The sequence below is a fragment of the Armigeres subalbatus genome, chromosome 1 (genome assembly GCF_024139115.2).
Source record: "Armigeres subalbatus isolate Guangzhou_Male chromosome 1, GZ_Asu_2, whole genome shotgun sequence".
In the NCBI taxonomy this organism is placed as follows: Eukaryota; Metazoa; Arthropoda; class Insecta; order Diptera; family Culicidae; genus Armigeres; species Armigeres subalbatus.
Window position 1 is genome coordinate 297,685,041 of NC_085139.1, and position 16,824 is coordinate 297,701,864.

At 47.3% G+C, this 16,824-nt stretch overlaps 1 protein-coding gene across 3 annotated transcripts in view; it reads right to left on the bottom strand.

Annotated features, from left to right (window-relative positions):
• LOC134207776 (uncharacterized) overlaps positions 1-16,824 on the bottom strand; it is a 322,722-nt gene that overhangs the window by 255,758 nt on the left and 50,140 nt on the right. For all 3 annotated transcript variants that reach the window (XM_062683673.1, XM_062683672.1, XM_062683671.1), the window contains one exon: positions 5,596-7,013. In XM_062683673.1, coding sequence (XP_062539657.1) covers positions 5,596-6,961 — 1,366 coding nt within the window. In that variant the 5' untranslated portion in view covers positions 6,962-7,013. The remainder of the gene's footprint in view (positions 1-5,595; positions 7,014-16,824) is intronic.

Sequence of the window (16,824 nt, forward strand, 5' to 3'; positions counted from 1 at the left end):
TGGCAGCTCCACAAAGGGAGGCCAGGGACTTGGGTCGTGACGTGGGAAGAGCCCCGCGATGATTCTCTCCAGCATCTCTGGAAACCGCTCTGTAGGGGGCATCTCCCCACGTGTCTTGGCCATTACTACCCTATAGGCGTCACCCCATGGACTCGCGTTGGCACTTTGACACAGGCCCTCGAGGCAGGTTTTTTTGCTTGATCTAATCTCAGTCTTCAGAGCGGCTCTAGCAGCCACGAACGCCACACGAATCGCAATTGCTTGAGTCCACCAGTAAGCCAGTGGCCTCCCATTCCTACAGTGGACTTTCCTAGGCATGGTTGCATCGCATGAACGCGAGAGTACTGTTACCAGCTGCTCGCCGCTCAGACCGAGAGTATTGTGCTTCTGTCAGGGCTTTTGCAGTCCCATTGTTTGTGCCCCGGTTCCAGCCACTTGAAGCAAGCTTCGAGTTGCTCGTATATGCCCACAGGGCACACCGACCATCCCACCTTGACGCTCCCTAACTTGACTGCCTTGGAGGCGTCCGCTACAGGTAGCCGAACCAATGCTACCTGCGTCCCTGTCGGACCTTTCCGTTGGCGTCTCCACTTCACACTGAGGCCGCAGTGCCGTGACGAGCTCTTCGACTTCGGTGATCTCGTCCAGGTCTTTAACCCTTAGATTCACCTCCGTCGTGAGTGCCCTCACCTTGACCGTCTCACCTAAAACTTCCTCAGCCACCTTCTTGTAGGCCCTTTAGCGAGACGCCCCGTTTTAGCTCAAGGATCATTTCGCCCATCCGGGTACGTCTTATTCGACGTACGTCGGCGCCGAGTTCACCGAGCTTGACGTCACTCCTCATCGCCTTCAAAACGTCCGAGTACTTAGCCTCGTCCGTTTTGATGACTAGGGCATCGCCCCTGGAGCGATTGGCGCCTACCCTAGACTTCTTGCTACCCTCATTCGCCTGGGCCTTCTTTTCGGCCTTTGACGTCTCCGGTTTCCTCTTGTTCTTGACCAGGGTCCAGGAGGCGTCATACCTCTCTATTTCCCTGGCCTGGGGCGGCTGAGAGGTCTCAGCTTGCCGTAACCCCTTACCACCGTCTTTCCTGGGTGGACGGACCTTTCCTGGTCCTTCCTCCCCAGGTTTTGGAGGTACCTGGCCGGGGTTCAGCTTCCCAGACCCACTGTGTGTGTGTGTGTGTGTGTGTGTGTGTGTGTGTGTGTGTGTATGTGTGTTTTTTTTTCTTCCTAAGCAAGGGAGGGGGAATCTGCTCAACAGACACCCTGGGTTGACCAGGAAGTGCGGGGTTAGGGCCGATTAGGGCGCCATTGCCGCCAAGCCCATAGTCCCTTCGGTACAACCAGAAAGTAATGCTTCAAAGGGGGGCCAGTGCACAACGCACCCTCGAGGTTAGCTGCGTGTCCTTGCAGCACCGAACATCGTAACTCGCTTTTTAGAAGAACACCATGGTATCGTGCCAGCACGTTGCCGGCTTTCCAGGTGGCCTTACCACGCCCTATGTCCTCGGAAGGTGGGAAGGGTCGACTTCGCGCCTGCTTCCCTCTGCACGACTGGTATCAAGAATGATGATGCCGCGTGCTCCCCAAATTGACCTCTCTGCGATAGGGCCGATTCGCCATCACACAGAGGGACTTGCCGACGCGGTGCCTACGCCTGCCCCAGCCTTGACGAGGACCCCTTTCCGTCCTCGTGCTTGGAACCCGCCCGGTTGACCGACGCCGCGAAAGCGACGATACCATGTTGTTCTTCGCGCGGCCACTTGTTTTATAAAAAGATCGTGTTCGACCACAGGGCACCTGTTTTTTTTTTCAGTAGGGTGGGAATCTGCATCCAGACACCGGTGGGCTACCGGCGAACGGGGCTGGCTGCCGCCGACCCGCTAAAACCACCCTGTTCACAGACCCTGAGTCTCCCCGGTACAGTCTTGCGGCATTACTTCTGGGAGGGGTCCGTGCGACTACGCACGCCCACATACTAGCTACCCACTAGCTTCAAATCTCAACACTAGCTACCCGCTAGTTTCTCTACCTCTTGTCTAGCTACCCGTTAGTACCTCGCCCTCGGCGCTATCCAACTGCTGCTCGGCGCGCCAGTTGCGCTGCAAGATGCTGGCAATCTGAGTGGTAGCGGCCGAGACCGCGTTCCACTTTTCAACCTCTTGACACATCCTCTGGATAAGATTATCCGGGGTAGTGTCCCTCCCGCACACCTCAAACATTCCGCTCCTCACATCTACGAAACGAGGACATATGAATAATACGTAAAAAAAGACAAGGTCACCGTCTTCGACCAGAGGTCGCACAGACCACCTAGCATTAGACAACGGACAGGACATTTACACAACACCCAGTGGACCAGTATCTAAGGATAGATACGGCAACCCCAGCTAATAGCCTGCGTCTGCTGGAGCGCACCCCCGAGCTATTGGACATCATCCTGGATAATGCCGCAATAGCTGTCGAAGCTCTCCTGCAGGCGTAATCTACGTGACTGCCGAAGTTCAGCCTATCGTCGACCAACACCCCGAGGAGCTTCACCTCCCGCTTGGAAATGATCTCACAGTCGCCCACGCGAACCACTGCCTTTTGTACTTCCTGTACATAGTGCTCTACAGCACCGGGCCCAGGATAGATCCTTGAGGGACTCCTGCTGTGATAGAAGCACTACCCTCCCCTTCATCAGTCTCGTATAAGAGTACGCGATTCTAGAAATAGCTTTCCTAAATGTTGAACAGGCCCACCGGAATGCCCAACCGGAGTAACCCAGCTTGTGCTGTTGAATGCATTCTTGACGTCGAGCGTCACGATCGCACAGAATCGAGTTCACAACCGAGTTGATAGCATCCACCGTGAACCTACCCTTACGAAACCCAAACTGATTGCTTAACAGGCCGTTCGTACCTTCGGTGTACGGGGTCAGCCTGTTGAGGAGGATCCTCTCAAGCAACTTCCCCGTGGTGTCCAGTAGGCAGTAGGCTTCGGCAACAGCACCAGCTTCTGTCTCTTCCACCTATCGAGGAAACTGCGATCGTCGAGGCATCATTGCATGGCTGTCCTGAACATGTCTGGGTTAGCCATGATCGCTGCTTTCAGAGCGAGGTTTGGCACTCCGTCGGGCCACGGAGCTTTGTTCGTGTCGAGGGTTTGGGCCACCGCAAGTAACTCTACGTTCGTCACCGCTGCCACTTCAGTATGCTGAAGGTCTACCGTTCCTCGGTGGTGCCCTCCACTGCATGCTGGCATCGCATGCACGTGACAGGAAAGCTGTAAGACTGTCAGTGTTACCTTCCAGGACCAGTGCCGCGGTGAAAACTTCGCTGTCGGAGCTTTGGGACTTCCACCCACGGACCTGACGGGGATTCCTCAACCTCGGTTGTTGCACACTACAGCTGATCACGTAGCGGATGGCTAGGTGATTGCTGTGGGTGTAGCCCTCATCGACCCTCTAGTTCAGTCCCCCGGCAAGGCCGGGGCTACAGAACGTAACATCAATGAACGACTCCACCCCATTCCTACCGAAAGTGCTGGTTGAGCCGTCATTGGCTAATGACAACCGCCATGACAACCGGCTTCTACGAGGTCGGACGATTTTGGTTCCGTGGTGGGGCATAGCAGCTACAATAGAACACCCCGTTGATCTTAGCTATGGCGACACCACACAGGGCACCTGAGTGTATGTGTGTATGTGTGTGCGCAAAATAATCTCACTATTTTTAAGGCACTAATCCTTAACCGTTTTGCTCGCAACAACATTCGACGCAGAATCGTGTTTCATTATTTTCTATTGAAAATTGGCGGGATCGGACAATGGGCTCAGAAGTTATGGCCAAGTAATGGCTGTTGATAACGCTTCCCCATTAAGCGCAGGTTGCAAGAAAACCTACATAGCTAGAAGGAATACTCAACAGCTTTCACCCAACGAAAACCGCATGTTGATTCGCCCCAATAATTAGTAGGCAATCGATTTTAAGACAGGACAGTCATGACCGTTATACTTCTTTGAGGGCATCACTGAATGTGCAATGCAACATAGTAGCCTGCATTTGTTTGTGCTATCTTTCGTGCCACGAGCAGTAATTAGGTCCTAAAAACCACGGTATAGATTAAATTCGATTACTAATTATTGGAACGATTAAATAAGCTGAGTGAAAACTTTTGAGTATTCCTTTTAGCTATATGTAGATTTTCTTTTAATCTGCGCTTAATGAGGAAGCGTCATTATCAGTATAATGAAAAAATAAATTTCCTCACACTAATTTGCATGCAAACTTGAAACGTCTTGTGCTAAATCAGTTTAAATCCAAATGAGCTCAAATTTTCAGAGGACACTCAGAACATGATAAAAAACAGATGAGCGCTGTGGAGCAAAATCGATTTTTTGAACCACCCTAATGCTAGTGCAATATGATTTTGTGTCAAGGATTATGAGCGTGTATGCTTCTTCAGTTCATCACTGCGCTGTGTAAATTATTTTCAGCGTGTGGCCAGGGATCTCTTCTGAGAGCGAAAAAAGAGCAAAGCGCAAGCTTGCACTTTAAGATATTTTAACACAATTTTCTATCATAAAGGGCCTATTCTCGAATTGCTGGGTTAGAAGTTGAGAAAAATCAAATGAAATAGTAAACTCGTCTCATGGTGATAACATTCAAAAAATGTAAAAACCAAATCCTCTATTTTTCACATAGCATAAATGCAATAGTCATCGGGTCTTGAAATTGTGTACTATAACAAAGCGCACTATTCTAAATAAAAATCATATAAAATATTTGAAATATTTCAAGCCATCACCGCGAAAGCGCGCCCACTTTCTCAGCAGGCCAAGCAGCCAGAAGGGAAACGAACGGATGATGGTTGATTAAATTAAGGAGATACGGCCGAATAGCCAACAACAGGTTGCATTCGTATGATATGCATATAGGATAGGTGTGCCCTTTCGGTTTTGTCAGCGACCGGAACTTGATAGATTGGCCCAAATTGGTCTAGCGTGGTGTGGTTTTTTATGTAGGGTTGCGCAGAAATATGTTTTCCGCGCATGGAATATCATTAGGCTAGAATCTCAGTTATCGAAGTCACCCAAAAGCGTGTGTTTTATGAAAGCATGTTGGAATGTTCTAAAAAATAATCAAATGTTACTAATTCATATTCCACCGCAAACTCACAGTGAAAGACTGCAAGGGATCATGTGATACTGCCCCGCTCCCTACCATGTAACTACATCGACTCGTTATAGTGATGGCGATGCGCGAGACGTAGTCGGTTAATTTTTCATGATTATCGTACCCAGCGCACAATTCCACATCAAACGCGCCATGAATCTCACACCCCTTAGCGATGATATTTATGGCGGTATTATGAGCTCGAATACATCAACGACAGACCAGCTTCAGCCATCATTCGCCACAGAATGCGCTCAAATCGACTACATCCTACTTAGCACTCAAATGGTGTTGGAAGTGTTAAAATTAGATCGCATACTACACAAAACAATTGACGAGCTCGACAGCCTATGCTCACTTTGATCATTTCGGAAATTGAACCAACTTTCCAGCCTACTATGATAATTAGGAACTTAATTAGAAAACTACTCACCTTCGAAGCTCCGATGCAACGCTCCACTCGACGACAGCTTCTTGGTCCAGCTTTTCTTCGACCAAAACCCGACTTTGTTCGATTTGACAAACGTCGGCGAACTCGGCGTCGAATGGGTGCCCTTCCTCTTGGACCCCTCGCTGGATTCCAGCATCCGCTTCAACGATCGCGTACTCCCACTGAACAGTTTGCTCAAATTCTTCCCCTTGCTACACAGTGCCCTCACGGATCCTCCCCCACTGGACCGGTCCATCGAGTTGCAGCTGGATATGCTCCGCGTATCCTCCTGTCCCAATCCCTCAAATAGCATCATCGACTGATGATGACTTTGCTGCTGAAGCGATAACATCCTCGCTTCCGTTTTCCTCGCTCTCAGGTTCCCAATGTAGCTCGTACTTCCGCTACTTCCGGAGAACCCACTGTCCAAATCCGCGCTGGTCGTCCCCATTCCATAGGATTTCCGCCTATAACTGACCACTCCTCGCTGATAATCTTCTTCCTGCACCCTTCCACCACCATTCCCCGGCATCAGCATCGCTTCGACGGACAAATTCAACTCGCCGAGCACCTTGCGGTGACAGTTCTGCACCTGCCGGAACTCCTCCTCCACGATCACGCTCGGATTCAATGACATCAGTGATAACCTACCACTGGACGAAGGTCCCGCCGACGCCGCCGCCACTCCCATCTGTTCATTCTCTTCGTGGATGATCTCCTCGTAGATGTTCTCGCAAGGCGATCCCGGAAAGCGTCCCGCTGACCCACTCCGGCGAGCCACGTACAAACGATTTCGCTGACTGCTACCGCCAAGAGCCATCAGAGCACGCATCGAGCTACTCCCCCCAGAGGGGCGATTCTGCGAGGACGGACCACTTCCCGAGGGATCGAACATATAGGACGGAATGTTGGAGTGGCGCAGGGCAGCACCCGGTTCGTAATACGCATAAGAATAGTCCTGCTGATGTGTGTGTCCCGATGACGTGGAAGCACGTGGTTCAAACAGTTCCATCGTTGCCACAATATTCGTCGGTTTGATGATGGATGGAGCGGAAGTGGAAGCAATGGCAGCCGTGGGCGGATGGCACCCTCCTCGGTAGTCATTATTCCGATGGGTGGAGTTTTGATAGATTTGCTGCTGGCATGAACATGGCTCGGACGAAGATCCGGCTAGGTAGGGCAGGTGACAGGGGGTCGTCGTGGTGTTCGGTGAATACGAAGGATAGCAGCCGGGACATCCCGAGGAAGGAAACTGACAGCAGGCAGGAATGGGGCCATTTCTGCTGGACGGATTGCCATAGGGTGAAGGTTGATGTGAAGCTTGACCGTTTTTATGAAGTTTCTTGTTTTGCTGCTTTAGTTTCTTCATTGGTTGAAGCGGTTGAGGTGGTTCATTTGATCACGAGTCAAAGGTTGTGTGTCTGGAAAGAAGATAAATAGTACACGATTAATTGTTTGTATTATCAAATACTCTATGCAATTTAAAAATAGCTAAAAGAAATTTACAATCTTGAGGACCACAATCAGTAATAAATAATAACAATGCCTTGACTTCATTCAGATACAAAAAAAAAACTTGAAACTACATGTATTAGCGAAACTTCCCTAAAAAGTACAAAAATCTTAGGATCTCATAAAGATTTCTGCCGGAATCCAGAGAGGATTTTCATTTCAATCACAGGAGGTATTCAGACAGAATCCAGCGTGATTCTATTTAAGTCCTGGGATATTTTCAGTAAAAAAAGCAAAAAAAAACTTATTCGGTTATTGAGATGGCTTCCCGGCAAAAGCCTGAACCGGGAGGAATTCGGTCGGAATCTTAAGCGGATAGCTGTCGATGGGATCTCCCTCATGATCCGTCGGAAGCCTGGTGGATTCCCAATGTAACACGGGGAGGATTGGATTCCGAGAGGAATCTATGGAGGGTATTCGCCGAAAATTCAGGACAAATTCCCAAAAAGATGCTTGCAGTAATAATCGAAGGATTTCCGTAAGAATCTTATTACCATTGCCGTTAGAATCACTGGAAAAAGTTCCTGACGTAATCCGGAATGAATTCCCGACGGAATCCGTAAAGAATTCTCAACGAAATCCGGAAAGAATTCCCGACAAGATCTGGAAAGAATTCCCGACGGAATCCGGAAAGAATTCTCGACGGAATCTGGCAAGAATTCCCGACGAAATGCGGAAAAACTTCCCGACAGAATCCGAAAAAAAAATATCCCGACAGAATCCGGAAAGAATATTCGCCGGAATCTGAAAAGAATATTTGGCGAAATCTGAAAATAATTCCAGGAGGATTCCAAAAGAATTCTCGACGGATCCGAAAAGAATATTCGACGGAATCTGAAAAGAATTCCCGACGGAACTCCGAAAAAATTCTCGACGGGATCCGGAAAGACTTCCCGACAGAATCCGGAAAGAATTTACGAGGGAATGCGGAAAGAATTCCCGACGGAAACCGGAAAAAAATCCCGTCAGAATCCGGAAAGAATGTTCGGCGGAATCTGCAAACAATTCCCGACGGAAACCGGAAAGAATTCCCGTCGAAATCCGGAAAGAATTCCCGACAGAATCCGACAAAATCCCGACGTTATCCGGAATGAGTCTCGACGGAATCCGGAAAGAATTTCCGACGGAATGCGGAAAGAATTCGGGACAGAATCCGGAAAAAAAATCCCGACGGAATCCAGAAAGAATATTCAGCGGAATCTGAAAAGAATTCTCGACGGAATCCGGGAAGAATTCCCGACTTAATTCCGATAAAAATCTTGACGAAATCCGGAAATATTTCATGACGGAATCCGGAAAGAATATTCGGTGGAATTTGAAAAGAACTACCGACGAAAAGAATCCGTGAAGAATTCTCAAGGGAATCTGGGAAGAATTACTGACGGAATCAGGCAAGAATTCCCGACGGAATCTGGAAAGAATTCCAGTTTGAATCCGGAAATGATTCCCAACGAAATGCATTTCCGACAGAATCCGGAAAGAATTTCCTACGGAATCCGGAAAAATAACCCGACGAAATCCGGGAAGAATATTCTCCGGAATCTGAATAGAATTCCCGACGGAACTCCGACAGAATTCTCGACGGGATCCGGAAAAAATTCCCGACGAAATCTGGAAAGGAATTCCCGACGGAATCTGGAAAGAATTCCCGTCGAAATCCGGAAAGAATTCCCGACGGACTTCTTGACAGAATCCGAAAAAAATCCCGACGTGACCCGAAAAGAGTCTCGACGGAATCCGGAAGACGGAGTGCGCAAAAAATTCGGGACAGAATCCGGAAAAAAAATCCGACGGAATCCAGAAAGAATATTTAGCGGAATCTGAAAAGAATTCTCGACGGAATCCGAAAAGAATTCCCAACAGAATGCGGAAAGACTTCCCGACAGAATCCGAGAAATCCCGACAGAATCCGGAAAAAATTCCCGACAGAATGCGGAAAGACTTCCGGATGGAATCCAGAAAGAATATTCGGCGGAATCTGAAAAGAATACCAGACGGAATCCGTGAAAAATACCCGATGGAATTCCGAAAGAATTGTGGACGGAATCCGGAAAGAATTACCTAACGGAATCCGAAAAGAATTCCTGACGGAATCCCTAAGAATTCTGAACGGAATCCGGAAAAAAATCCTGACGGAATTCTGTAAGAATTCTGAACGGAATCCGAAGAATTCTCGACGGAATGCGAGAAGACTTCCCGACAGAATCTGAAAAAAATCCAGACGTAATCCAGAAAGGGTACTCGACGGATTCCGGAAAGAATTTCCGACGGAATGCGGAAAGAATTCGAGACAGAATCCGGAAAAAAAAATCCCGACGGAATCCAGAAAGAATATTCAGCAGAATCTGAAAAGAATTCTCGACGGAATCCGGGAAGAACTCCCGACTTAATTCCGATGAAAATCTTGACGGAATCCGGAAAGAATTCCCGACCGACGGAATCCGGAAAGAATATTCAGTGGAATATGAAAAGAATTCCCGCCGGAATACCGAAAGAAATCTGGATGGAATACGGAATGAATTCCCGATGGAATCCGTAAAGAATTCTCAATGTAATATGGGTGGAATTACCGACGGAATCAGGCAAGAATTCCCGACGGAATCTGGAGAGAATTCTTGACGGAATCCGACAAGAATTCCAGTCTAAATCCGGAAAGGATTCCGAACGAAATGTATTCCCGACAGAATCCGGAAAGAATTCCCGACAGAATCCGGAAAAATATCCTGATGAAATCCGGGAAGAATATTCTCCGGAATCAGAAAAGAATTCCCGACGGAACTCCGAAAGAATTCTCGACGGGATCCGGAAAAAATCCCGATGAAATCTGAAAGAAAATCTCGACGAAATCCGGAAAAAACTCCGTCAAAATCCGGAAAGAATTTTCGACGGAATGCGGAAAGACTTCTCGACAGAATCCGAAAAAAATCCCGACGGAATCCAGAAAAAAATTCCGACGGAATCCAGAAAGAATATTCAGCGGAATCTGAAAAGAATTCTCGACTAAATTCCGAAAAAAATCTTGACGGAATCCGAAAAGAATTCACGACGGAATCCGGAAAGAATTATCGACGGAATCCTGAAAGAATTCACGACGGAATCTGGAAAGATTTTCCGACAGGATCCGGGTAGAATGTTTGGCGGAATCTGAAAAGAATTTCCAACGGAATCCGAAAATAATTATCAACAAAATGCGGAAAGACTTCCCGACAGAATCCGGAAAGAATTCCCGACGGAATGCGGAAAGACTTCCCAAAGGAATCCGGAAAGAATTCCAGACGGAAATCCGGGAAGAATATTCGGCGGAATCTGAAAAGAATACCAGACGGAATCCGTGAAGAATTCCCGTCGGAATTCCGAAAGAATTCTGGACGGAATCCGGAAAGAATTTCCTGACGGAATTCGAAAAGAATTCCTGACAGAATTCCTTAAGAATTATGGACGGAATCCGAAAAGAAATCCTGACGTAATCTGGAAAGAATTCCTGACGGAATTCTGTTAGAATTCTGGACGGAATCCGGTAAGGATTCCCGACGGAATCTGGAAAGAATTCCCGACGGAATCCGGAAAGAATTCACGATGGAATCTGGAAAAACTTTCCGACAGAATCCGGAGAGAATGTTCGGCGGAATCGGGAAATAATTCCCGACAGAATCCGGAAAGAATTTCTTACAGAAATCGGAAAGAATTCCCGACAGAATCCGGAAAAATATCCCGACGGAATCCGGAAAGAATATTCGACGGCATCTGAAAAGAATTTCAGACGGAGCTCCGAAAAAAATTTCGACGGGATCCGGAAAGATTTCCCCACAGAAAGAATTCCCGACAGAATTCGGAAAGTCCCGACAGAATCCGGAAAGAATATTCAGCGGAATTCGAGAAGAATTCCCGTCGAAATCCGAAAAATATTTCCAATGAAATGCGGAAAGACTTCCCGACAGAATCCGGGATCCGGAAAGAATTCCAGACGAAATCTGGAAAGGAATTTCGAAAGAGTTTTCGACGGAATTCGGCAAGAATTCTCGACGGAATCTGGAAAGAATTCCCGACGTGATCTGAAAAGAATTCATGACGGAATCCGAAACGAATTACCGACGGAATCCGGCAGAAATTCCCGTCGAAATCCGGAATGAAAGATTACCCGACAGAATCCGAAAAAAACAATTCTCGACGGAATCCGGAAAGACTTCTCGGCAGAACCCGGAGAGAATTCCCGACGGAATGGGGAAAGAATATTCGGCGAAATCTGAAAAGAATTCCCGCCAGAATACGGAAAACATTTCCGACGAAATCTGGAAAGATTCCCGACAGAATCAGAAAAGTATTCCCGAGAGATTACCGAAAGGAATCCCGGAAGAATTACCGAAAGGAATCCAGAAAGGATTACCGAAAGAAATCCCGAAAGGATTCCCAAAAGGATTCCCGAAAGGAATCTCGAAAGGAATCCCGAAAGGATTCTCAAAAGGAATAAAGAATGGATTCCCGAAAGGATTCTCGAAAGGAATCAAGAATGGATTCTCGAAAGAATTTTCAAAAGGAATCTCGAAAAGATTCCCGAAAGAATCTCGGAAAGATTCTCGAAAGGAATCCCGAAAGGATTCCCGAAAGGATTTCCGAAAGGAATCCCGAAAGGATTCCCGAAAGGATTCCCGAAAGGATTCCCGAAAGGAATCCCGAAAGGATTCTCGAAAAGAATCCCGAAAGGATTCCAGAAAGGAAAAGGATTCCCGAAAGGATTCCCGAAAGGATTCCCGAAAGGAATCCCGAAAGGATTCCCGAAAGGAATCCCGAAAGGATTCCCGAAAGGAATCCCGAAAGGAATCCCGAAAGGATTCCCGAAAGGAATCCCGAAAGGATTCCCGAAAGGAATCCCGAAAGGATTCCCGAAAGGAATCGAAAGGATTCCCTGCAAGGAATCCGAAAGGATTCCCGAAAGGAATCCTGAAAGGATTCCCGAAAGGAATCCCGAAAGGACCCTGAAAGGAATCCCGAAGTGAATCCCGAAAGGATTCCCGAAAGGATTCCCGAAAGGAATCCCGAAAGGAATCCCGAAAGGATTCCCAGAAGGAATTCCGAAAGGATTCCCGAAAGGAATCCCGAAAGGAATCCCGAAAGGATTCCCGAAAGAAATCCCGAAAGGATTCCCGAAAGGAATCCCGAAAGGATTCCCGAAAGGAATCCCGAAAGGATTCCAGAAAGGATTCCCGAAAGGAATCCCGAAAGGATTCCTGAAAGGAATCCCGAAAGGAATCCTGAAAGGAATCCAGTAAGGAATCCCGAATGATATCCCGAAAGGATTCCCGAAAGGAATCCCAAACGGATTCATGAGAGGATTCCCGAAAGGATTCCCGAAAGGAATCCCGAAAAGAATCCCGAAAGGAATCCTGAAAGGAATCCCGAAAAGATTCCCGAAAGGATTCCCGAAAGGATTTCCGAAAGGAATCCCGAAAGGATTCCCGAAAGGAATCCCGAAAGGATTCCCGAAAGGAATCCCGAAAGGATTTCGGAAAGAAATCTGAAAGGATTCCCTGAAAGGAATCCCGAAAGGATTCGAAAGGAACTCGAAAGGATTCCCGAAAGGAATCGAAAGGATTCGAAAGGAATCGAAAGGATTCCCGAAAGGAACCTGAAAGGATTCCCGAAAGGAATCGAAAGGATTCCTGAAAGGAATCGAAAGGATTCCTGAAAGGATTCCCTGAAAGGAATCGAAAGGATTCCCGAAAGGAACCTGAAAGGAATCCCGAAAGGATTCCCGAAAGGAATCGAAAGGATTCCCGAAAGGAATCGAAAGGAACTCGAAAGGAATCGAAAGGATTCCCGAAAGGAATCCTGAAAGGATTCCCGAAAGGAATCGAAAGGATTCCCTGAAAGGAATCCCGAAAGGAATCGAAAGGATTCCTGAAAGGGTTCCTGAAAGGAATCCCAAAAGGATTCCCTGAAAGGAATTCCGAAAGGATTCCCGAAAGGAATCCCGAAAGGATTCCTGAAAGGAATCCCGAAAGGAATCCTGAAAGGATTCCTGAAAGGAACTCGAAAGGATTCGAAAGGAATCGAAAGGATTCCCGAAAGGAATCGAAAGGATTCGAAAGGAATCGAAAGGATTCCCGAAAGGAATCGAAAGGATTCGAAAGGAACCTGAAAGGATTCTGAAAGGAATCCTGAAAGGATTCCCGAAAGGAACCTGAAAGGATTCGAAAGGAACTCTGAAAGGATTCTCGAAAGGATTCCCGAAAGGATTCCCGAAAAGATTCCCTTCGGAAGGATTCCCGAAAGGATTCCCTTCGGAAAGGATTCTCGAAAGGATTCCCTTCGGAAAGGATTCCCGAAAGGATTCCCTTCGGAAAGGATTCCCGAAAGGATTCCCTTCGGAAAGGATTCCCGAAAGGATTCCCTTCGGAAAGGATTCCCGAAAGGATTCCCTTCGGAAAGGATTCCCGAAAGGATTCCCTTCGGAAAGGATTCCCGAAAGGATTCCCGAAAAGATTCCCGAAAGGAACCTGAAAGGAATATCGAATGGATTTCCCGAAAGGATTCCCTTCGGAAAGGATTCCATTCGGGAAGGATTCCCGAAAGGATTCCGAAAGGAATCCCTGAAAGGATTCCCGAAAGGAACCGAAAGGATTCCCTGAAAGGAACTCTGAAAGGATTCCCGAAAGGATTCCCGAAATTATTCCCGAAAGGAATTCCGAAAAGATTTCCGAAAGTATTCCCGAAAGGAATCCCGAAACGATTCCCGAAAGGAAACCCGAAAGGATTCCCGAAAGGAATCCTGAAAGGATTCCCGAAAGGAATCCTGAAAGGATTCCCGAAAGGAATCCTGAAAGGATTCCCGAAAGGAATCCTGAAAGGATTCCCGAAAGGAATCCTGAAAGGATTCCCGAAAGGAATCCTGAAAGGATTCCCGAAAGGAATCCTGAAAGGATTCCCGAAAGGAATCCTGAAAGGAATCCCGAAAGGATTCCTGAAAGGAACTCGAAAGGATTCGAAAGGAATCCCTAAAGGATTCGAAAGGAATCCGAAAGGATTCTGAAAGGAACTCGAAAGGATTCCCAAAAGGATTCCCCAAAGGAATCCCGGAAGGATTAACGAAAGGAATCCCGAAAGGATTCCAGAAAGGAATCCCGAAAGGAATCTCGAAAGGAACTCCCCAAAGGATTCTGAAAGGAATCCCTGAAAGGATTCCCGAAAGGAATCGAAAGGATTCCCGAAAGGAATCCAGAAAGGATTCCCGAAAGGAATGAAAGGATTCCCGAAAGGAACTCGAAAGGATTCGAAAGGAACTCGAAAGGATTCCCGAAAGGAATCGAAAGGATTCCCGAAAGGATTCCCGAAAGGAATCCCGAAAGATTCCCGAAAGGATTCCAAAAAGGATTCCCGAAAGGATTCCCGAAAGGAATCCCGAAAGGATTCCCGAAAGGAATCCTGAAAGGAATCCCGAAAATATTCCCGAAAGGAATCTCGATAGGATTCCCGAAAGAAATTCCGAAAGGATTCCCGAAAGGAATCCCGAAAGGATTCCCGAAAGGAATCCCGAAAGGATTCCCGAAAGGATTCCCGAAAGGAATCCCGAAAGGATTCCCGAAAGGATTCCCGAAAGGAATCTCGAAAGGATTCCCGAAAGGAATCCCGAAAGGATTCCCGAAAGGATTTCCGGAAGGAATTCCGAAAGGATTCCCGAAAGGATTCATGAAAGGATCCTCAAAAGGATTCCCGAAAGGAATCGCGAAAGGAATCCCGAAAGGAATCCCTGAAAGGAATCCCTGAAAGGAATCGAAAGGATTCCTGAAAGGAATCCGAAAGGATTCCCGAAAGGATTCGAAAGGATTCCCTGAAAGGAATCCCGAAAGGAATCGAAAGGATTCCCGAAAGGAATCCCGAAAGGATTCCCGAAAGGAATCCCGAAAGGATTCCCGAAAGGAATCCCGAAAGGATTCCCGAAAGGAATCCCGAAAGGATTCCCGAAAGGATTCCCGAAAGGAATCCCGAAAGGATTCCCGAAAGGAATCCCGAAAGGATTCCCGAAAGGAATCCCGAAAGGATTCCCGAAAGGAATCCCGAAAGGATTCCCGAAAGGAATCCCGAAAGGAATCCCGAAAGGATTCCCGAAAGGAATCCCGAAAGGATTCCCGAAAGGAATCCCGAAAGGATTCCCGAAAGGAATCCCGAAAGGATTCCCGAAAGGAATCCCGAAAGGATTCCCGAAAGGAATCCCGAAAGGATTCCCGAAAGGAATTCCGAAAGGATTCCCGAAAGGAATTACGAAAGGATTCCCGAAAGGAATTCCGGAAAAGATTCCCGAAAGGAATCCCGAAATGATTCCCGAAAGGAATCCTGAAAGGATTCCCGACAGGATTCCTGAAAAGAATCCCGAAAGGAATCCCGAAAGGATTCCCGGAAGAAATCCCGAAAGGATTCCCGAAAGGAATCCTGAAAGGAATCCCGAAAATATTCCCGTAAGGAATCTCGATAGGATTCCCGAAAGGATTCTCGAAAGAAATTCCGAAAGGATTCCCTATAGGATTCCTGAAAGGAAACCCGATAGGATTCCCGAAAGGAATCTAGCAAGGATTCCCGAAAGGAATCCCGAAAGGATTCCCGAAAGGATTCGAAAGGAACCTGAAAGGATTCCCGAAAGGAATCTCGAAAGGATTCCCGAAAGGAATCCCGAAAGGATTCCCGAAAGGAATCCCGAAAGGATTCCCGAAAGGAATCCCGAAAGGATTCCCGAAAGGAATCCCGAAAGGATTCCCGAAAGGAATCCCGAAAGGATTCCCGAAAGGAATCCCGAAAGGATTCCCGAAAGGAATCCCGAAAGGATTCCCGAAAGGATTCCCGAAAGGATTCCCGAAAGGAATCCCGAAAGGATTCCCGAAAGGAATCCCGAAAGGATTCCCGAAAGGAATCCCGAAAGGAATCCCGAAAGGATTCCCGAAAGGATTCCCGAAAGGAATCCTGAAAGGATTCCCGAAAGGAATCTCGAAAGGATTCCCGAAAGGAATATCGAAAGGATTCCCGAAAGGAATCCCGAAAGGATTCCCGAAAGGAATCCCCAAAAGAATCCCGAAAGGATTCCCGAAAGGATTCCCTTCGGAAAGGATTCCCGAAAGGAATCCCGAAAGGATTCCCGAAAGGTTTCCCGAAAGGGATCCCGAAAGGATTCCCGAAAGGAATCCCGAAAGGAAACCCGAAAGGATTCCCGAAAGGAAACCCGAAACGATTCCCGAAAGGAATCCCGAAAGGAATCGAAAGGATTCCCTTCGGAAAGGATTCTCGAAAGGATTCCCGAAAGGAATCCCGAAAGGAATCACGAAAGGATTCCCGAAAGGATTACCGAACGGAATCCCGAAAGGTTTGCCGAAAGGATTCCCGTAAGGAATCCCGAAATGATTCCTGAAAGGATTCCCGAAAGGAATCCCGAAAGGAATCCCGAAAGGATTCCCGAAAGGAATCCCGAAAGGAATCCCGAAAGTATTCCCGAAAGGAATCCCGAAAGGATTTCTGAAAGGAATCCCGAAAGTATTTCGGAAAGAAATCGCGAAAGGATTTCGGAAAGGAATTCCAAATCAAATCCGGAAACTCTACTTTTCTTATAATTTCTTAACCACTAAATTAAAGGTTTTATATCTAAAATTATTTGTTTCATTAAAAATGTATATCCACAAATGCTCATTTTTCTTATCTTGCGTTTATTTAGAAGGCTCATTTGCCATTTGGCGTTACGAA